This window comes from Notechis scutatus, chromosome 2 (assembly GCF_049901735.1).
Source record: "Notechis scutatus isolate UNSWTSFEM ecotype Mainland chromosome 2, rNotScu1.2, whole genome shotgun sequence".
Taxonomy (NCBI): domain Eukaryota; kingdom Metazoa; phylum Chordata; class Lepidosauria; order Squamata; family Elapidae; genus Notechis; species Notechis scutatus.
Genome location: NC_142010.1, coordinates 4799148 through 4821447, shown reverse-complemented (window position 1 = coordinate 4821447; position 22300 = coordinate 4799148). Strand labels below are relative to the sequence as shown.

General features: G+C 45.9%; 1 protein-coding gene across 9 annotated transcripts in view; it reads left to right on the top strand.

Annotated features, from left to right (window-relative positions):
* Window positions 1-22300, top strand: part of TNXB (tenascin XB) — a 138155-nt gene that overhangs the window by 63018 nt on the left and 52837 nt on the right. For 2 of the 9 annotated variants that reach the window (XM_087952859.1, XM_087952863.1), the window contains 18 exons: window positions 1139-1435; window positions 1608-1904; window positions 2425-2709; window positions 2852-3148; window positions 3333-3617; window positions 4826-5122; window positions 8266-8562; window positions 9453-9737; window positions 9923-10213; window positions 10492-10788; window positions 11024-11320; window positions 11987-12283; window positions 13007-13303; window positions 14083-14379; window positions 14836-15132; window positions 16040-16336; window positions 18045-18341; window positions 19196-19483. In XM_087952859.1, the coding sequence (XP_087808985.1) occupies window positions 1139-1435; window positions 1608-1904; window positions 2425-2709; window positions 2852-3148; window positions 3333-3617; window positions 4826-5122; window positions 8266-8562; window positions 9453-9737; window positions 9923-10213; window positions 10492-10788; window positions 11024-11320; window positions 11987-12283; window positions 13007-13303; window positions 14083-14379; window positions 14836-15132; window positions 16040-16336; window positions 18045-18341; window positions 19196-19483 (5295 nt within the window). The remainder of the gene's footprint in view (window positions 1-1138; window positions 1436-1607; window positions 1905-2424; window positions 2710-2851; window positions 3149-3332; window positions 3618-4825; window positions 5123-8265; window positions 8563-9452; window positions 9738-9922; window positions 10214-10491; window positions 10789-11023; window positions 11321-11986; window positions 12284-13006; window positions 13304-14082; window positions 14380-14835; window positions 15133-16039; window positions 16337-18044; window positions 18342-19195; window positions 19484-22300) is intronic. The other 7 variants (XM_087952862.1, XM_087952860.1, XM_087952861.1 and 4 more) reach the window with 7 other exon arrangements.

Sequence of the window (22300 nt, the reverse complement as noted above, 5' to 3'; positions counted from 1 at the left end):
AGTTTGATTTGTTTTTTTTAATCTTTTTTATTTGTTTTCTATTCTTATTCAGTCCAAAACTTGGCTTTTACTTTGTCTTTTTTGCCTGTCAGTTCCTGGCAGGGCTTGTGGATGCTTTTCCTCTTTTGAAAATTTACTGCATCTGAGGGAAATGGCTTGAAGAACTTTTCCCTCACTCCAGTTCTGAGGAAAGGAAATAAATGCCTCTTTCTCCCCATTTACTCATTTTTTTTTGCCTCCTGTCGGTCCTCATCAGAGTAATCTATCTTTCGGATTGCCTCTTTAATATTTATTTTGGGCTTTGGCTTCGCTTATTCAGCCTCTTATCATGAGGCCTGAGGCAGCAGAGCTCCCCGGCAACCATCTTGTTTCCCTTCCTTCTCCCCTCCTTCCCTAAACTGCTATTTCGCTGAAAATTGTTCTTTGATTGGCCGCTCAGTTGCTATGACAGTGGAGGCAGGCTGAGAGGGGAGTGGAAGGAAGACATACAGGTGCTTTTAAACTATGCAGGAAGTCCTTCCACAGGGAAGTTCAGATACTATTATTTTCTATTCTTTGTCTAGATTTCCTTAAAGAGCAACAATTTTTACTGATTATTCCATCTCCTAGATTAGTGGCCCCCAATCTTTTTTGTGCCACAGCCTGGTACCGGCATAACAAAAAGATCCGCGGCCCGGTACCGGCATCAGCACGCATGACAAGACAAGGCGAGCTGAGCGACCGGCCAGCCATCCATCCCCCGCTTCTCCCCGCCACCTTCAACTCCTCCTTTGTACCTTTGTCGATGGGCTTCGGGACGGCTTCGGGACTCGGGAGTCGCTCGGCTCGCCTTGCCTTGGGTGCTGAAAGAATCCTCACGCCTTAGTTTCGTTCGAAGCCGCCCCCCCCCCCCTTCGATGAAACTAAGGCGCGAGGATTCCTTCAGGACCCAAATGCTGCTTTCCAACCGGAAAAGCTCACCCGGAAGCACTTTCTCATCGAAACAAGATGGCGGCACCCAGCAAACCGGCAGCCCGGTAGAAAATGTTCCACGGACCAATACCGGTCCGGGGCCTGGTGGTTGGGGACCCCTGTCCTAGATGGCATTCCAAGATCAGGAAAATGTAATTAAGTCTTTTATTTATTTTTTCTGTTTTAGCCCACATTACAGATACAGAGGAGCCAATTCCTGTGCAACCCAGCCTAGGGGAGTTTTCCATCCTTGATGTCACAACTGATTCTGTCCGACTCCATTGGACTGTCCCCACTGGGAGATTTGACTCCTTCCTGATCCAGTACAAGGATGCAGATGGCCAACCTCAAGCGTTACCTGTGGAGGGAGGCTCCCGTGAAGTCATGGTGACCAATCTGGTTCCTTCTCGTAGATACAAGTTCAACCTCTATGGAGTCTCTGGGCGCAAACGCTCCAGCCCCTTGTCCACCGATGCCACCACAGGTCAGTTTCAGTATTTAGCATGGCTGGAGGCCCTTCAGATATTATTCCTCCATGTTAATGTTCTTGATTTCCTTAACAAGAAATTTTTTTATTGGTTGTTCCAGCTTTTGGGTGGCATCTCGAAGATCAGGGAAATTCTAACTAAGCTTTTTCATTCATTTCCCTGTTTTAGCCCGCCTTACACATTCAGAGGAGACAAATCCTGTCCAACCCAGCCTGGGAGAGTTCTCAGCCCTTGACATCACAAGCGATTCTGTTCGACTCCATTGGACTGTCACCACTGGGAGATTTGACTCCTTCCTGATCCAATATAATGACGCAGGTGGCCAACCCCAAACAATGCCTGTGGAGGGAGGCTTCAATGAAGTCACGGTGACCAACCTGGCTCCTTCGCAGAGATACAAGTTCAATCTCTATGGAATTTCTGGGCGCAAACGCTCCAGCTCCCTGTCCACTGATGCCACCACAGGTCAGCTTCAGAAGACATTCTGCCTGGAAGGTTTTAAGATATTGTAACTGATCGGAATGGAGGGTTGCTGGAACGCTGACATTAGGATCATTCCTAATTTTCTTAACAAATAGCATATTTGCTATTTGTATCTGCAAAATCAGTGCATTTGTAACTGATCCATCCTTTCTTCCTTCCTTCCTCCCTCCCTCCCTCTGTGCCTCCTTTCTTTCTTTCTTTCTTTCTTTCTTTCTTTCTTTCTTTCTTTCTTTCTTTCTTTCTTTCTTTCTTTCTTTCTTTCTTTCTTTCTTTCTTTCTTTCTTTCTCTTTCTTTTTTCTTTACTTCTTTCCTTCTGTCTTTCTTCTGTCCTTCCTCCCTCCCTCCCTCCCGCCTTTCTTTCTTTCTTTCTTTCTTTCTTTCTTTCTTTCTTTCTTTCTTTCTTTCTTTCTTTCTTTCTTTCTTTCTTTCTTTCTTTCTTTCTTCTCTCTTTCTCTCTCTCTCTCTCTCTCTCTCTCTCTCTCTCTTCTCCACACATTATAGACTCAAAGGAGGCAATTCCTGTCCAACCAAGCCTAGGAGACTTCACAGTCCTTGATGTCACAAGCAATTCTGTCCGCCTCCATTGGACCGTTCCCACTGGGACCTATGACTCCTTCCTGATCCTATATAAGGATGCAGATGGCCAATCCCAAACGTTGCCTGTGGAGGGAGACTCCCGTGAAGTCACAGTGACCAGCCTGGTTCCTTCCCGCAGATACAAGTTCAACCTCTATGGAGTCTTTGGGCGCAAACGCTCCAGCCCCCTGTCCACTGATGCCACCACAGGTCAGCTTCAGGATTTAGCTTAGTTGGGGACTTGATTTTGATAAGATAGCAACCATTATTATTGACTATTCCAGCTTTTGCATGGCATCTCCACGATCAGCGAAATTACAAGTAAGCATTTTCTTTATTTTCCATGTTTTAGCCCACCTTAGAAACACAGAAGAGCCAATTCCTGTGCAACCCAGCCTTGGAGAGTTCTCAGTCCTTGATGTCACAAGTGATTCCGTCCATCTCCATTGGACTGTCCCCACCGGGAACTTTGATTCTTTCCTCATCCAGTACAAGGATGCAGATGGCCAACCCCAAGCATTGCCTGTGGAAGGAGGCTCCAATGAAGTCACCGTGTCCAATCTGGTTCCTTCACGCAGATATAAATTCAACCTCTATGGCATCTCTGGGCGCAAACGCTCCAGCCCTCTCTCCACAGATGCCACCACAGGTCAGCTTCAGATGACCTTCTACCTGGGAAATGTTAAGATAGTCTAACATCTTATTAACATTCCTGATTTCCTTAACAAATTGCTAAGTTGCTGAACATTAGAACTCCTGGATTGCATCTACAACATCAGTGTAATTTTAACTAAACCTTTCCTTTCCTTTCCCCCTCCCCTTCCACATTACAGTTTCAAAGGAGGCTATTGGTGTCCAGCCCAGCCTAGGAGAATTCTCAGTCCTGGATGTCACAAGCAATTCTGTCCATCTCCATTGGACCGTTCCCACCGGGAGCTTTGACTCTTTCCTTGTCCAGTACAAGGATGCAGATGGCCAACCCCAAGCGTTGCCTGTGGAGGGAGGCTCCAATGAACTCACGGTGACCAACCTGGTTCCTTCTCGCAAATACAAGTTCAACCTCTATGGAGTCTCTGGGCGTAAACGCTCCAGGCCCCTCTCTACGGAAGCCACCACAGGTCAGCTTCAGCATACAATGTGATTGGGGTGTCAACTCATAAAACATTTCTATGCCTGTTTTATAGTTGCCATGAACAGAAGGGGGAGGGGGCAGAAAGAAATTTGAAAGAGCAGTGCAACAGTTTGGAACCGAAAGTGCATTCCATTCTTATCTTGCAAAGATTATAACTAAGCTACCAGAATTTCTGCAGCGCAAATCTCTAATTGGAGAACCTGATTGATGACTCTTGGCTTATGACCGTGTTTCATTGGAGAATGACATGCCCCTGTTGGAATCTGATTCTGAGCGGGAGGTCAAACAGCTGACAGGGAGTGGGAGTGTGGCTCCGGTTGCTGTGGAGGAAACTGAGGAAGGGCATAGTCCGGCTGGGCATTCAGAGGAAGACCCAGGCCCACCCCCTCTGCATCCTAGGGCATGCAGAGAGAAATGGATAAGGGAGCAATGTGGGTTACGGGGGAGAAAAAGGCCCTGATTCCCTTCATTAGCTGCAGCTGGGGAAACAGGATAAAGAAGGTGTTCACGCACAGAACCTTGCTGGAAGCAAAACATGCATTATCTTTGTTTGTCAAGTCCTATCTGGGGTCTGGCATCCTCCCACTGTATGTGTCTCGTTATCTTTTGAGTTCTGCAATTCCTTATTCTGCACTGTCTCATTAATTGCTACAGTGTGGTTTGTGTTGGTTTTTATTATAATTTATATGTACTTTTGGTTCAGACTAAATTTCTTCCCTTTAAAAACTGTTCTTGGGAGAATGTTTTCTCCAGCCGATGATAACAGGACATTGGAGGCCAAGTTGGAGGAATTAAAGGGACTTTACCAACTTTTGTGACTTTGTTGCTTTCATGCCACGCCCTGGGTCAGCACAGAGAATATGAATTATGATACACCCAGAGGGGTGGGGGAAAACCAGGGTCAAGGGTGACAGTGAGTTACGTGTCTCAGAATCGGCTTTATACAGGGCATGCCGACATGTTCGCTCCTAATAAATCCTTTGACGTTTTTGAAGCTTGGATCGAGGCTCATGATTTAATTAGGGCAACTGCTGGAATCCTGACAGGGGGTTCTTCAGATGTTACTCTTCCATATTAACATTCTTGACTTCCTCAACAAGAGATCTTTTTACTGATTATTCCAGTTCTTAAGTGATACCTTCAAGAGCAGAGAAATTATAACTAAACCTTTTCCCCACTTTTCCTCTGTTTTAGCCCACCTTACCCATTCAGGGGAGACCACTTCTATCCAACCCAGCCTGGGGGAGTTCTCGGTCCTGGATTTCACAAGCGATTCTGTCCATCTCTATTGGACTGTCCCCACCGGGAACTTTGACTCCTTCCTCATCCAGTACAAGGATGCAGATGGCCAACCCCGAGTGTTGCCTGTGGAGGGAGGCTTCCGTGACATCACAGTGACCAACCTGGCTCCTTCCCGCAGATACAAGTTCAACCTCTATGGAGTCTCTGAGCATAAACGCTCCAGCCCTCTCTCCACTGAGGCCACCACAGGTCAGCTTCGGGAGTCAACTTAGCCTTTCAGAAATCGCAGGCTCATTTTAACATACTTTTCCTTCAGTTGGCAGCATTGATCTGCGAGATGGTTCCCCTGTTTTGCAGCTCCTTGTTTCATGTTCCAACTGTGAAACTTTCTTCATACATTTAGTGATTTTTTTCCTTTCCTGTTTGACTTTTGCTTTTCTTCGCTTTGTTGCTTTGTGCCTGATTTTATAGCCGTGATTTTGAGAAGTCCCACAATCAGCTTGTGACTGAATGATCCATTTCTTTCCTATGATGCACCAGATTCTCAACCTTTGAGCAATGAGGAGGTTTCTTTTTCCAATCAAATTATCAAGCTCTAAGTGCATATTAGAGTTACATGTACAAAAGTCTTTAGCCATCTCTCTCTCTCTCTCTCTCTCTCTCTCTCTCTCTCTCTCTCTCATGTCTGTTTGTCTGCCTGCTTCCCTCCATATCTGTCTGTCTACCAGTCTATCTATCTTACTGCCTGCTGCTCCAATTGCAATCTATTTCAGCTGGGGAACACTTTTCAACCTTGAGTTCATTGAGTTGTTTTTGTTATTGTTGCAAAAATAGGAGGAGCAGGGATATTAGGTATGCCGCCTTGAGTTGTTTACAAAAATGATAAAGGCAGGAGATAAATAAAATAAACCTTCCCATTCTTCTATACTAGACCAGAGGTCTCCAAACTTAACAACTTTAAGACTTGCGGACTTCAACTCCCAGAATTCCTCAGCAAGTATGAGGAATTCTGGGAGTTGAGGTCCACAAATCTTAAAAGCAGGGGTGGGATGCTACCGGTTCTGCCTGGCTCTGTAGAACCGGTAGCTCTGAAGAGCAGCAGACACTGAACCGGTTCTGTGTCTGCTGCTGTTTGGCCCACCCACCCGCCTGGGCTCTTACCTGTCCTTTATTTCCTGCTTTTTCAACCTCAGCTGCTTTGCGCGGCACAGCTGAGGTTGAAAAAGCAGGAAAAAAGAGGCTTCCCAAAAGCTGCACACAGAGCTTTTCAGCTGTCCGGGTGGCACAGCTAAAGATTTTTTTTTTACATGCGCGCGCAGCAAAATGTAGTCACCGAACCGATAGTAACACCAGTTGAATCCCACCACTGAGTTTATTAATCTGGAAACAATGAGTTTAATCTACTGCTAGTGTGGGAATGAAATGGCTTTTTATTTCATCTGTGTGAGAGTATCAGATGGCAGTTCCCTCTTCAATTATAAACTGTTGAGTCCCTTGTAGACTTTCTTACAGAGAAGGGAGATTGAGGGACCGAATGCTAGTCACTTTGTTTTGTATTGGAACTTAAGTTCTGCTTGATTCCTTTTTCAAAGTTTTGCCTGTGATCTTTGAAAAAAATTAGATGACCACGTAGAAAAATTCATTGTGCTGAATTCCAGACTTAGCAGATTTAGATTTTTTTTTTTGTGTTGTTCGTCTTTCAACTTTGGAACTTGTATGAAATGGGACTTTCCATCCATTAGGACTTTGCAGGAGTAGAATGCATAGCATGAAGAGGCACTCGTTGAAATAAAAAAAAAAAAAAAAGGAACAGGCCAACTATCAGAATAACACAGTTGGAAGGAGTCTTGGAGATCTTCTCATCCAACTCCCTGCTCAAGCAGGAAACCCATTTCAGACAAATCTCTTCTTAAAAACCTCCAATCTCTTCTTTAAAACCTCCAGTATTGGTGCACCCACTGTTAAACCTGGATTCCCCAACGGGTGTTAAGGAAAAACAAACTAAACAGAACGTGCAGCGAAGTCAGATAGGAAGACAGGTAAATGTGTGAGATAAGTTTTCTAGTTAACACGCAGTAAAAATACAGATACGCTTGTGCTATCAAAAATATTGCTTATTCCATTTAAGAATTATAGCATAGTCAAATGTAACGGTCCATTAGTCATATATCAATTTCAGTCAAGTCTTGTCGGGATACTCTATTTGCAAAGTCCATGTTGAATAGCCAATGTCAGTTCACTTACAATAAATCAGTCCAATCTTTATCTTCTCTCCGTTGAGAAAAATCAACACTCCTTTTTCTCTCCCCTGCTCCAGCAAGAACGCAGTCATCAATCCATCCAGTAATTAGGGATCTTCAAGCCAGAGAGAGCGAGCTGCAATTGCCTCGCTTCTTATATAGTGCTTTTACAACCACACCCTTAATTACATTCTTGCAGTTAAAGTTACACTCACTTTAACTAACAAACCATGATACCATATTTATTATTTTTACCCAAACCAGTTAGGGTAAACAATGTTATCCAGTAAATGGTTAAGCAAACTCCAACAAGCAGTCCAAGTCATATACGGTGATAGCAGTCAGTTTTCAGTCCAGGGATAATCCAATAACAAAGTCCAGTATCAAAAACAGTTCAGTAAAAGACTCACCTCAAATCCAAGAATAAGATGATCAGCAACAGTCAATAGGGAAATGCAGGAATGGCAACACTCTCAGCAACAACAGAACAGAACCACCCAGGTTTCTGGCTCCATCTTATGGCCATTTGAGGAACCACACCCAATTACAATTTTAGCATTCCCTTAAAGAGGCAATATTAAAATGTCTATCCTGGTTTATATATTTTCCAACCTAACTGTTAGGTGACTTACATTCCTAACAGCACCAATCGTGCCTACAGTCCCTGTCCTCTTGTTTTTTATTTTTCTTATAAGTATCTATCTCCTGTATTCAAAACTATATTTATTCTTATACCTACATCTTGTAAGCGATTGACGAATCAAATAAAATGTAAATATGCTCATGGTTAAGCCAAGAGTTTTAGTTGCCAAAAATACACCCCAAAATTGGATCCTGCTTATCAGTGAATGGCCCTTTCCATGAGGAATATACAGTAATACTTTTTAAGGTATCCTGTATATCCATTTATGAATGGTCAGTAAGCAAGAACTGCCTGTATTACTTTTCACCCAAGTCAGCTCAGAAGAAAGGCAGCATTTATTCCCGATAAAAATTTACCCTGGAAAATTTTAAAGTCCTTCACCTTCAAAAGTTTCTTCTTCCCCGAATTATATTTTATTTTGGGTTTTGAAGCGTTTAGACAATTCAGAACTGCAAAAAGGAACCATCACTGCTGCTTCCACCATTTACCACGTTTCTCCCATGTTTTAGCTCACTTTGCAGGCTCAGAGAACGCAACTCCTCCCCAACCCAGCCTCGGAGATTTCTCAGTCCTTGATGTCACGAGTGATTCTGTCCATCTCCATTGGACCGTTCCCACCGGGAGCTTTGACTCTTTCATAGTCCAGTACAAGGATGCAGATGGTCAACCCCAAGCGTTGCCTGTGGAAGGAGGCTCCAATGAAGTCACCGTGTCCAATCTGGTTCCTTCACGCAGATACAAATTCAACCTCTATGGCATCTCTGGGCGTAAACGCACCGGTCCTCTCTCTATCGATGCCACCACAGGTCAGCTTCAGGAGACATTCTGCTGGGGCATCTTAAGATATTGTAACGTTATATTAACTGCTTTGCTGCTTTTGTTAAGTAATAACATATTTGCAGAATGTTTCAACTGCTGGCTAGCATATCCCAGGGGCCCCCAACCTGTGGGCCACGACCTATTGGCCATTGGGTGGCGTGAGTACCCTGTTTCTCCAAAAATACGGCCTCCCCCAATAGGAAATCCCAGCATGTTTTATAGGCATGAAATGAAATTAAGCCCCTCCCCCCAAATTAAGGCCTTTATTAAAACATGTGAAATGGGGGGGAATGGTGGGGGGATTTGCCGTTAGGAAGTACTTTTGTTGCACACCCGGATATGGTGCTGCCTGCGTTGACCCCGATACGAAGTGCCTCACCAACAACACTGAGGTCAACATCCAAGCCATCACCGCCCGCCTGAAGATGCAAGGGGGGGGGATTAAGTCACCCCCGAAAAGAGCCATTTTTTCGGGGCTCAAAAAAAAATAAGACCCAGCCTTATTATATGAGAAAGACGGTAGTTGGCCGGTGCATGTGTGTGTGTGTGTACGCAGGCACAGCCTTAGACATGCAAGCATCATGGGTGTTGCCAGCCCCGCTCACACGAGCATTACCACGAGGGTCGTTGGCATTCTGGTCCACACTCACACGGGCACTCGCAGCCCCTTCACGCACTTGCAGCCCCACTCACATGAGCAATGGGTTTTCACATCCGTGCGTGCGCCTATCCCTCCCACCAAACCATCCCCTCTTTCACCCATCACCCAGCTCTGACGGCCAATCCGGAAAGGTTGGGGAACTCTGGAATATCCAACGTCAAGACTAATATAAATATGACTTTTCTTCCATTTTTCCCATTTTAACCCACCTTACAGATTCAGAGCAGCCAATTCCTGTCCAACCCAGCCTGGGGGAGTTCTCAGTTGTGGATGCCGTAACAGATTCTGTCCGCCTCCATTGGACGGTCCCCACTGGGAGATTTGACTCTTTCTTAGTCCAGTACAAGGATGCAGATGGCCAACCCCAAGCGTTACCTGTGGAGGGAGGCTCCAATGAAATTACGGTGACCAACCTGGTTCCTTCTCGCAGATACAAATTCAACCTCTATGGAGTCTCTGGACGCAAGCGATCCAGCCCTCTCTCCACCGATGCCACCACAGGTCAGTTTCAAGAGTCTGAGTGGCCGGGATTTTTCATCTCTTATATCTTCATATTAACATCCTGTACCTTGACATTAACATTCCTTCGCAAGCAGCATTTTATTGAATCTTTTAGCTCCGAGGTTACATCATCAACAGCCAGGCATTAGAACTAAACATTTTTCTTTTCCATTTCCCTCTGTCAGCTCAAATCCCAGAAGAGCCAATTCCTGTCCAACCCAGCCTAGGGGAATTTTCCATCCTTGATGTCAAGGCTGATTCTGTCGGTCTCTATTGGACTGTCTCCACTGGGACCTTTGACTCCTTCCTGATCCAGTACAAGGATGCAGATGGCCAACCTCAATCATTACCTGTGGAGGGAGACTCCCGTGAAGTTACTGTGACCAACCTGGTTCCTTCCCGCAGATACAAGTTCAACCTCTATGGGGTCTCCGGGAGCAAACGCTCCAGCCCGCTATCCACCGATGCTACCACAGGTCAGTTTCAGGATTTAACATGGCTGGAGGCCCTTCAGATATTATTCCTCTATGTGAGGGGTCCCCAAACTTGGCAATCTTAAGACTTGTGGACTTCAACTGGAGAATTCTGGGAGTTGAAGTCCACAAGCCTTAAAGTTGCCATGTTTGTAGACCTCTGCTCTATGTTAACGTTCTTGATTTCTTTAACAAGAAATTTTTTTATTGATTGTTCCAGCTTTGGGTGGCATCTTAAATATCAGGGAAATTCTAACTTTTCATTCATTTTCCTGTTTTAGCCCACCATATACATTCAGAGGAGACCAATCCTGTCCAACCCAGCCTGGGGGAGTTCTCAGCCCTTGACATCACAAGCGATTCTGTCCGACTCTATTGGACTGTCCCCACTGGGAGCTTTGACTCTTTCCTGATCCAGTACAAGGATGCAGATGGCCAACCTCAAGCTTTGCCAGTTGAGCGAGGCGTCCATGAAGTCACTGTGAACAACCTGGCTCCTTCTCGTAGATACAAATTCAACCTATATGGAGTCTTTGGGCGCAAACGCTCTAGCCCGCTCTCCACTGATGCCACCACAGGTTAGCTTCAGTATTTAGCATGGTTGAACACTTTTCAGATATTATTCTTCCAAATTAACATTCTTGATTTCCTTCACAAGTTACCTTTTTACTGATTGTCTATGGAGATTCTCAGTCATTCAGGTCATGGTTGTCCCAAATGTGGTCTATTTTACTGATTGTTCTAACTCTTGGGTCACATTTCCAAGACCGGGGACATTATAACCAAGCCTTTTCTTTTTGTTCCTTATTTTAGTTCCCTTGGTAGACTCCAAGGAATCACTTCCTATCCAACCCAGCCTTGGGGAGCTCTCAGTTGTTGATGTCACAAGCAATTCTGTCCGTCTCTTTTGGACCGTCCCCACCGGGAACTTTGACTCCTTCCTGGTTCAGTACAAGGATGCAAATGGCCAACCTCAAGCGTTACCTGTGGAGGGAGGCTCCAATGAAGTCACAGTGACCAACCTGGCTCCTTCCCGCAGATACAAGTTCAACCTCTATGGAATCTCTGGGCGCAAGCGCTCGAGCCCTCTCTCTATCGATGCCACCACAGGTGAGCTTCAATGATTTAGCAGAGGGGTGTCAAACTGTTGGCCTGCGGGAAGGAATGCGTCCCATGCAGGCCACGCCCACCCCAGCTCCACGAATGGGCAAAACATTGCGAAACATCACATGATGGCATTGTGACACAGCGACTTTGTCGCCCGTGATTTAGTATGTCTGTGAGCTTTTCAGCTATTTTGTCTATATGTTAACACTTCTGATTTCCTTACGGGCCCAGAGGATGCAAATAGCATATTTGCTAAATGTTCAATCACCTAGACAAGTGATGGCAAACCTTTTTGGCACTGAGTGCCCAAAGCATATGTACACGCCTACCCAAAATGCAATACGCATGCCCTATGAATACCACACACATCCCGTGCATGCACAGCAGAGAAGTCGAACGAAGTCGAACTGGCCAGCAGGAGGCACACATGCATGCGCAGTGGAGCTGAGCTGGAGCGACGGCATACATGTGCAGAGAAAGCTCTGCGTGCCACCTATGGCACACGTGCCATAAATTCGCCACCACAGACCTAGATTAATCTCCAACATCAATGAACTGTGAGTGAGCCTTTTCTCTCTCTCTCTCTCCCTCCCTCCCTCCCTCCCCTCCCCTCCCTCCCTCCCTCCCTCTCCCTCTCTCTCTCTCTCTCTCTCTCTCTCTCTGTTTTAGCCCACCCTACCAACACAGGGGAATCAATTCCTGTCCAACCCAGCCTAGGGGAGTTCTCTGTTTTGGATGTCACAAGCAATTCTGTCCGACTCTATTGGACTGTCCCCACTGGGAACTTTGACTCCTTCCTGATCCAGTACAAGGATGCAGATGGCCAACCCCAAGCGTTGCCTGTGGAGGGACCCTTCCGTGACATCACAGTGACCGACCTGGTTCCTTCTCGCAGATACAAATTCAACCTCTATGGAGTTTTTGGGCGCAAACGCTCCAGCCCGCTCTCTACCAATGCCACCACAGGTCAGCCTCAGGATTTGGAAACATTTCAAATACTTTAACTTTGTATTAATTTTCTGGGTTTCCTTAAGAAGGAACAATTTTTTAATGAAAGTTGCAGCTTATGGATTTCATATCGAACATCAAAGCTCTTAATTCCAATGTTCAGAAATCTTTAATGACCCCTTGACTTTAATTTTCAAATTTAATTACCTTGATGCCAAAAAGGGTTTTTCCGATTTCCACCTGCTATTTCCATAGGGAAGGAGAGTGAGAGAAAAAAAACTTTCCCTTTTAACTTTCTTCCGCCGCTTTTTACGATCTTCTTGGGAACAATGTATCTTTCATGAAATCAAGTTTCCAGGGTGTTTAGATGTTATTTATTATCCCGGTTCAGCCAGTAACTTTCACTTCAAACTTCCTCCTGCACAATTCTTATCTGGCTGAAGGCTTCTTTGTGGCGGCCATTGCTGACCGCCGCTCCACCGCCTTCGGAGAAGAGAGTTAAACTGGCTGAGGAGGGGGGTTGCGATTCCCCCGGACCCCTGCCTGGCTCTCCACTATCTTCAGCTACCCCTACGGGGTAACTATAGCCTCCAAATCCAACTGGATCGGGGGCACTCCAGCAGCGAGCGCGGCAGAAACCGCGCATGATTGCGGATTCCTGCCACCGCCGAAGCCTTGCAAACCGGAAGTCAAACATCAAAGCTCTTATAACTAACCCTTTTTAAAAATTTTCTCCTTTAGCCCACATTAGAGACTCAGGGGAGCCAATTCCCATCCAGCCCAGCCTGGGGGAGTTCTCAGTCCTGGATGTCACAAGCGATTCTGTCCGTCTCCATTGGACGGTCCCCACTGGGAACTTTGACTCCTTCCTGATCCAATACAAGGATGCAGATGGTCAACCTCAAGCGTTGCCTGTGGAAGGAGGCTCCAATGAAGTCACGGTGACCAACCTGGCTCCTTCCCGCAGATACAAGTTCACCCTCTATGGCGTCTCTGGGCGCAAACGCTCCAGCCCTCTCTCCACCGATACCACCACAGGTCAGCTTCAGGACATGGCATGGCGGGGGGGAGTTTTCCAAGGATATTATTTCATAAGGGCCGCGATGGCGCAGTGGTTAGAATGCAGTACTGCAGGCTAGTTCTGCTGCCTGTCAGGGCTCCAACAAATCCACCCTCATTCAAATCAAAAGTCTCTAACCGCTTTTCAGAAAAAGTAAATTGGTTTATTAGAAATGGCCATGTTGGTGCGTGGCTGGGTGCAGCTGATACTAAATCACATCGTACATTTCCCCTCTGACCCTGGTCTTCCCCCCACCCCCTGGATGTGACATCTCCAATGGGACACATCCGTCTCCAAGAGTCATCCATGATGCTCTCCAATAACCTTCTTATGCTCCGACAACTTTGGGCTACCAAGGTGATTATCTAGGCATTTCAAGAATGCCTTGTTTTCCCCCCACTCCCTTTTTCTGGCAGCTAAAAAAAAACCAAAGGGGTATCTTTTTAGTTGACGCTACCTGCCGGCTGCCTGCAATTTGGCATTTCGAATCTCACCAGGCTGAAAGCTGACTCAGCCTTCCATCCTTCTGAGGTTGGTAAAATGAGGACCCAGATTTGGGGGGGACAATAGGCTGACTCTGTAAACCGCTTAGAGAGGGCTTGTAAAAGCACTGTGAAGCGGTACATAAGTCTAAATGCTATTGTTTATGCTATTGCTATATTACTATTCGTGGTTTTCTTAACCAGTGAAGTTTGGATGTTGTCTCAAAAACCTGGGAAATGATAAATCAGTCTTTACTTTTATTTCCTTATTTTAGCCCGCCTTACAGACTCAGAGGAGGCAATTCCTGTCCAACCCAAACTAGGAGAATTCTCAGTCCTGGATGTTACAAGTGATTCTGTCCGACTCCATTGGACTGTCCCCACTGGGACCTTTGACTCCTTCCTGGTTCAGTACAAGGATGCAGATGGCCAACCCCAAGCGTTACCTGTGGAGAGAGGCTCCAAGGAAGTCACAGTGACCGACCTGGCTCCTTCTCACAGATACAAGTTCAACCTCTATGGAGTTTTTGGGCACAAACGCTCCAGCCCGCTCTCTACCGATGCCACCACAGGTCAGCCTCAGGATTTGGAACATTTTAAATACTTTAAGTGTTAGGCATCCAGAAATTATCCACGGTAATCAGTCACACCGAGACAATATAATCTCCAACTGATTTATTAGGAACAGCTCTGGTACTTCTCAGGCATTTCCAAAAGTGAAAGTCATTTTCGCGTGTTACACAAAATCCACCTTCTCTCCTCCCACTTCTACACTTCATTAATCACGAGAACCAATTAACTGCAGCTAGAATTTCTTAATGCGACATACGGAATAACCTTGAACTTTCCAACTCCTCCACCCCCTTTTCATACTTGGCAGCTGAATCTCAGAGCTGACATTAACTTTGTATTAATTTTCTTGATTTCCTTAACAAGCAACAATTTTTAATGAATGTTGCAGTTTATGGATTTGATATCGAACATCAAAGCTCTTATAACTAACCCTTTTAAAAATTTCTCTCCTTTAGCCCACATTAGAGACTCAGGGGAGCCAATTCCCATCCAGTCCAGCCTAGGAGATTTCTCAGTCCTGGATGTCACAAGCGATTCTGTCCGTCTTCATTGGACGGTCCCCATTGGGAGGTTTGACTCCTTCCTGATCCAGTACAAGGATGCGGATGGCCAACCCCAAGCGTTGCCTGTAGATGGAGGCTTCAATGAAGTCACAGTGACCAACCTGACTCCTTCTCACAGATACAAGTTCAACCTCTATGGAGTCTCCGGGCGCAAACGCTCTGGGCCCCTCTCCACCGATGCCACCACAGGTCAGCTTCCCAGGTCACCTTGACTGTCACTTTTCAGCTCTTGAGTCATCACTGGTTCCTTTTATAAGCAGCCTTGTTGATGAATGTTCCTGTTGCTGGATCAGTGGTAGTATTCTACCGATTCAGCCTGGTTCTGCCGAGCCCACCGAACCAGTCAGAAGTGGTATTCAGCAGGTTCTGACCAGTTCTGGAGAACCGGTAGCAGAAATTTTGAGTAGTTCGGAGAACCAGCAAATACCACCTCTGACTGGAGATTTTACACAAGGGTGGGATTCTACCAATTGGCACCTATTCGCTAGAACCGGTTGTTAACATTCTCAGCAGTTTGGAGAACCGGTTGTTAGAAGAAATTACTGGCCTAATCCTGTAAGGAAGGCAGGAAGGAAACATTCTGGTGTTGCTTACAGAAACTGCCTCTCCTTATTACATTCTTGGCATGACTAGACTTCCTGTCTCAGGAACGTCTCTGGAGTTTTTTTTCCCTTCCTTTGCTGGTACTTTGCTTGTGTGGAGTGACCATTCAAAGTTACAATGCCACTGAAAAAAGTGACTTATGAGCATTTTTCACACTTATGACTGTTGCAGCATCCCCACAGTCATGAGAGGCCAGGCGAGGAGATGCCTGCCTCAATGATATTACAATAACAGGACCACCAAGCCATGCCCACCAATTAAGCCACGCCCACAGAACCAGTTGTTACCAAATTTGAATCCCACCCCTGATTTTACAGTATCCTTCCCCTGCCACACCCAACAAGCCGTGCCCACAGAACCCGTAGTAAAAAAAAAAATTTGAATCCCACCACTGGAACCGCTGGTAAAAAAAATTTGAAACACACCACTGTGCTGGATGGTATCTCTGACAAGCCATTCTAACAAAACCTTTATTTCCATAACCCTGTTCTAGCTCAAGCCACCAACTCAGAAGAGGCCATTTCCATCCAACCAACCTTGGGAGAATTATCTGTCCTGGAGGTCACTAGCAATTCTGTCCATCTCTATTGGACCGTCCCCACCGGGACCTTTGACTCTTTCCTCATCCAGTACAAGGATGCAGATGGCCAACCCAAAGTGTTGCCTGTGGACGGAGGCTTGCGTGAAGTCACCGTGACCAACTTGGCTCCTTCCCGCAGATACAAGTTCCTCCTCTATGGGGTTTCTGGACGCAAGAAGATCCGTGTTCTCTCGGCTGATGCCTTTACAGGTCAGAGGCAGTATTGTCCATTGGAAGCTTTCTGATTATGAACTCTATCTTTAATTTTTTAAAAATTTCTCGATTCATTTATGTACCCTGTTTCTCCAACAATACGGCCTCCCCAATAGGAAGTCCCAGCATGTTTTATAGGCATGAAATGAAATTAAGTCCCTCCCCCCAAATTAAGGCCTATATTAAAACATGCGAAATGGGGGGGAAATGGCGGCGGAGCTTGCCGTTAGGAAGTACTTTTGTTGCACACCCGGATATGGTGCTGCCTGGGTTGACCCTGATACAAAGTGCCCCACCAATGCTGAGGTCAACATCCAAGCCATCGCCGCCCACCTGCCCGAAGATGCAAGCGGGGGGGGGGAAATTAAGTCACCCCCGAAAAGACGGCCTAGCCATTTTTTCGGGGCTCAAAAAAAAACAAGACCCGGCCTTATTATATGAGAAACACGATATTTGTTTCTTCCGCTCCTGCTGCCAAAGTAGTCCCATCATACATGTGTACTATTTCCCTAGTTTTTGACCAAGCATAAGGGTGGTTGTCTTTTATGGCCAACATTTTTTATTGAATTATAAACCACTAGCTCGATACCCGTGCTTCGCTACAAAACTATGTCGTCGGGCTTAGTTTTGGGGGAGAAAAATAAGAGGGGAAAAATTCTGCCTCTGCCTACCAGCATCCATCCGTGTTCATCTGGCCAGCGTCCTGCCAGTGTGTGAGAGAGTTGAGGGCTGTTTGGAAACTGAAACAGTATTTGCTATGTGAGAAAGAAGGAGCCAGCAAGGAGCCTGGGCCTGGCTTAGCTCAACTGTTCTGTAATAAAACTGCTTGGTGCTGTGAAACTGAAACTAAAACTCCTCTCTCTCTGTTTGTGTTTTGCATTTGGAACAGATTTCTTTTCAGGTGGGGAGGGGGAGTAGAACTCCTTAGCATCAGAGCGTGTTGATAATAATATAGGAAATACTAATGCTTTGGTGGTCATTTCGAAAAATCCTTTCAAGAAGCCAAGAGGAACATACGTGCCAAATTTCAAATTTTGTAGGCTTTACAGTTCTGGAGATTTTGTGACGCTGCGTGAGTGGTATTTCACTTTTATATAGAGAGATTATTATAAAATACAAAATACAAAGTAAATAGAAAAGCAGTGGTGGGGAGGGAGGGAACGGAGAAAGGAGAAAATATAAAGGAGAAAAAATGAAAAAGAAGCATTGACGTCCAACTTTCTCTGTAGCAGTAAAATAAGGCATTAACATCAAATCACAACTTTTTGCTTCTTCGTAACAATACGAACAAGCCATTTCTATAAAGATCTATCAGCCTCATCAAAGGGCAAATTTTCATTCTCCTCCACGTCAAGCGCGAAGTTCAGAAGCAGTTTCCATAGGTAAACAAAAGTACTTATAGGCTCTTTTCTTTAATCCAAGTAGTCAGACCAAGCATAAGGTTTCAAGTTCTCTTTTTATGGGGTGTTTTCCTCCCCTAATTATACAATGACACATAAGTGAGGATTTTCTTCCTTACAAATTATCGGTCTGATATCATTTCCTAAGGATTCTTCATTTCTTTCCTCTCAATGTGGAAGCATCTTCTCCCAGCCTTTCACATGAAGCCTCCTTCCATTGCTAACTTACTTAATTCTTCTCAATGTGGTTGAAGAGTTATACTACATAACTTGTCTTTTGTGGCTCCTCTCTTCTTCTGATTTAGGCCCACCTTCGGATGCAGGGGAACCAGTTTCTATCCAACCTACCCTGGGGGAGGTCTCCATCCTTGACGTCACCAGCGACTCTGTCCGTCTCCATTGGACTATTCCCGCGGGGAGCTTTGATTCCTTCCTCATCCAGTACAAGAATGCAGATGGCCAACCTCAAGCATTACCTGTGGAGGGAGGCTTCACGGAAGTCACAGTGACCAACCTGATTCCTTCCCGCCGATACGAGTTTAACCTCTATGGAATCTCTGGGGGAAAACGCTCCAGCCCCCTCTCCATTGATGCTACCACTGGTGAGCTTCAAGAGACATTCTGCCAGGGAGATTTTAAGATACTGTAACCCCATGTAGTATGGCTGTATTACTATTATCCTTCTCATCTTTTCTACTACCTTCTGCTATTGGTATCTTATGATGATATGACCTTGTTGTTTGTAATGTGCACTGAGAGCTTAGGCCCAGGGTCTTCAAACTTGACAGCTTTTAAGACTCGTGGACTTCAACTCCCAGAATTCCTCCTCCAGTCATATGTTAGCTCAGGAATTCTGGGGGGTTGAAGTCCACAAGTCTTAAACTTTGCCAAATTTGAAGACCCTTGGCTTAGGCACTGGAGACAAATTCCTTGTGTGTCCAGTCAAACTTGGCCAATAACACATAACAGTTCGTCAGAGTTGAAAGGGACCTTGTAGGTCATCTAGTCCAACCCCCCGCCCAAGCAGGAGGGCCTACACCATTTCTGACAGATGGCAGTCCAATATCTTCTTGAAAGTCTCAAGTGATGGCACTCCCATAACTTCTGAGGACAAGCTGTTCCATTGGTTAATTGTTCTGTCAGAAAGTTTCTCCTTATTTCCAGATTGAATCTCTCCTCATTCAGTTTCATCCATTATTCTATTCTATTCTATTCTATTCTATTCTATTCTATTCTATTCTATTCTATTCTATTCTATTCTATTCTATTCTATTCTATTCTATTCACCCTACCCTACCCTACCCTACCCTACCCTACCCTACCCTACCCTACCCTACCCTACCCTACTCTATCCTGTAACTATCCTATCTAGTAGCAGCCGTAGGATACCTTGTTTTCACGAATTCTTCCATTCCGTTGTATCTTTATCCTCCTTTGGGTCTTCTCTCTTTTTCAGCCCCATTAGCCACGACGCCCTCGGTTCAGCCCAGCTTGGGAGAGCTTTCGGTTTCCAACATTACCCGCAATTCTGTACTTCTCTCGTGGACGGTCCTCTCTGGGAATTTTGACTCTTTTTTGATCCAATACAAGGACGCGGATGGCAAGCCCCAAGCCGTCCATGTGGAAGGGAACACTTACCAAGCCATCCTACCCGACCTGGTTCCCGCCCGCAGATATAAGTTTAATCTCTATGGAGTCTCCGGTCGCAAGCGTTTTGGACCCGTTTCTGTCGATGCCGTCACAGGTCAGCAATCAGTTTCTTTTAAAAAATCCATATATGGGGGGCGGAGAGGCAGGTTTAAGGTTGATGCAATGCAGGTAATCCTCGAGTTATAACAGTTCGTTTAGTGACCATTCAAAGTTGCAATGGCCCTGAAAAAATTGACTTAGGACCGTTTTTCACAGTTACGACCTCACCAGCATCTCCATGGTCACATTATCAAAAGACAGTGTCATCCACCCCCATTTAAATCATGAGTCTCTAGCCGGTTCTTTCAGACAGCTTAAAGAAGATTTATTTGGAGTGAATATGTCGGTGCTACCTGGGTGTAACCAACTCTGAGGCACATAATTCATTTCACCCTTGACGCTGGTCTCCCCCCTACCCCCTGGATGTATATTCTCCAATGGGACACATCCATAGCCAAGAGTCATCAATCATGTTCTCCAGTAATAATCTTGCGCGCTAGAAGCTTCAGCCGCCTCGAGATGATCTATGAAAGCATTTAAGGAATGCACTACTTCCCCCACTCCCTTTCTGCTGGCAACTCTAAAGGATAAGAAAAATATTTTTGAGTTGACAGTCAGATATTTGGCAACTGGTTCATATTTGCCAACCATTGCTATGTCCCAAGATCCCATTTTGCAACCATCTGACAAGCAAGTCAACGGGGAAACCAGATTCGCTTAGCAGCCGAGTTGCTAATTTATCAACGGCAGTGATTCACTTAACAACAGAGGCAAGAAAGGGGATAAAATGGGGCAAAACTCACTTAACAAATGGCTCGCTTAACAACAGAAATTTGGGGCTCAATTGTAGTCGTAAGTCGAGGACCACCTGTCCTGTACTGTGTGTCGACTCAAAAGTATTTCTCTGGTCTTTTTAGAACTGCCAGCAGAAAGGGAGTGGGGGAAGTAGTGCATTCCTTAAATGCTTCATAGATAATCTCTAGACGACCAAAGCTTCTGGTGCGCAAGATTATTACTGGAGTGCATGATTGATGTCTCTTGGCTATGGATGTGTCCCATTGGAGAATATACATCCAAGGGGTAGCGGGAAGACCAGGGTCAAGGGTGAAATGAATGATGTATCTCAGAGTCGGCTACACCCAGGTAGCACCGGCATGTTCACTCCTAATAAATTTTCTTTAAACTCTGAGAGATGTGGCTAGATAATCATGATTTAAATGGGGGTGGATGCCAGAGCCCTGACACTGTGATTCCTTTATAAAGGTCTAAATCAGGGGTCTCAAACACAATTTACCTGGAGGCCGCTGGAGGCAGAGTCTGGGTGAGGCTGGCCCGCAAATAGAAGTGTTTAGCCAGCTAGCGACGCATGGAGAACACGCTAATATTATACTTTCATATCACGGTGGGGGCCACAGGATATTGTCCTGCGGGCCGCAATTGGCCTGTGGGCCGTGAGAATGAGACCTCTGGTCTAAATAATGGCTGCCCCAGAAAGCTGGTGATGTCAAGGGTGGATATTATAGGGCGGTTACTGGAGCCATCACTGTTTCTGCTTCTAATATGCAGGTAGTCCTCGACTTACAACAGTTCAATTAGTGACTAGTCAAAGTTAACAACGGCACTGCAAAAAGTGACTGATGACAGTTTTTCACACTTTTATGTGACTTTTATGGCATTCCTAGGGTCATGTGATTCAAATTCAGACACCAGGCAACTGACTCATATTTATGACTGTTGCAGGGTCCCAGGGTCATGTGGTCACTTTTTGTGACATTTTGACAAACTGAGTCAAGAGGGGAAGCCATTTAACAACCGTGCCAACTTGACAACTGCAACTGTGATTCCAGTGGTGGTATTCTACCGGTTTGGCCTGGTTCTCACGTCCCGGTAGTGCCAAAGATCAGCTGGCAGGGAACCGGTTCGCTCCAAGCCTCTCCGATGCTCTGCAGTTGGCCCCACCTGCCCGCCCCTGCTCCTAGGTCCTTTTTAACCTCTCGGCTGTTTGGCGCGGCAGAGCGGGTTGCCGTGCTAAACAGCTGAGAGGCTCAGCAGCTTAGTTTTTACTGTTTTAATGCAGGCGCAAAGCGTGCATTTGGCACATGCGCACGAACAATCACAAGATTGCGTGAGTCCCCCGAGTCGCGCAATCCCACCCTTGCAGCCACGCCCACCGAGCCACGCCCACAGAACGGATGGTGGGAACCAGAGGCGGGTATTCAGTAGGTTCTGACCAGTTCTGGAGAACCAGTACCTCTGACTGGCCCCACCCCCCCATCTATTCTCTGCCTGCCGAGTTCCAACTGATTGGCTGGCGAGAACTCCTTTTGTTGCCCTGCACAGGAGAACAGGGCTGGAAAGCAGGTTGGTGGAGTGGGGAGGGAATGGAGATTTTGCAGTATCCTTCCCAGAGGTGGCATTCAGCAGGTTCTGACCAGTTCTGGAGAACCGGTAGCAGAATTTTTCAGTAGTTTGGAGAATTGGCAAATACCACCTCTGACTGGCCCTGCCCCCATCTATAATCTGCCTCCTGAGTCCCAGCTGATCGGCTGGGTCTTCTTTTGTTGCCCTGCAAAGGAGAACGGAGCTGGAAAGCAGGTTAGTGGGGTGGGGAGGGAATGGAGATTTTGCAGTATCCTTCCCAGAGGTGGGTATTCAGCAGGTTCTGACCAGTTCTGGAGAACCGGTAGCGGAAATTTTCAGTAGTTCGGAGAATTGGCAAATACCATCTCTGACTGGAGATTTTACAGTATCCTTCCCCTGACACGCCCACAGAACCGGTAGTAAAAAAAATGTGATTCACTTAACAAGTGTGGCAAGAAAGGTCGTAAAATGGGGCAAAATACATATGTCTCCCTTAGCAACAGAAATGTGG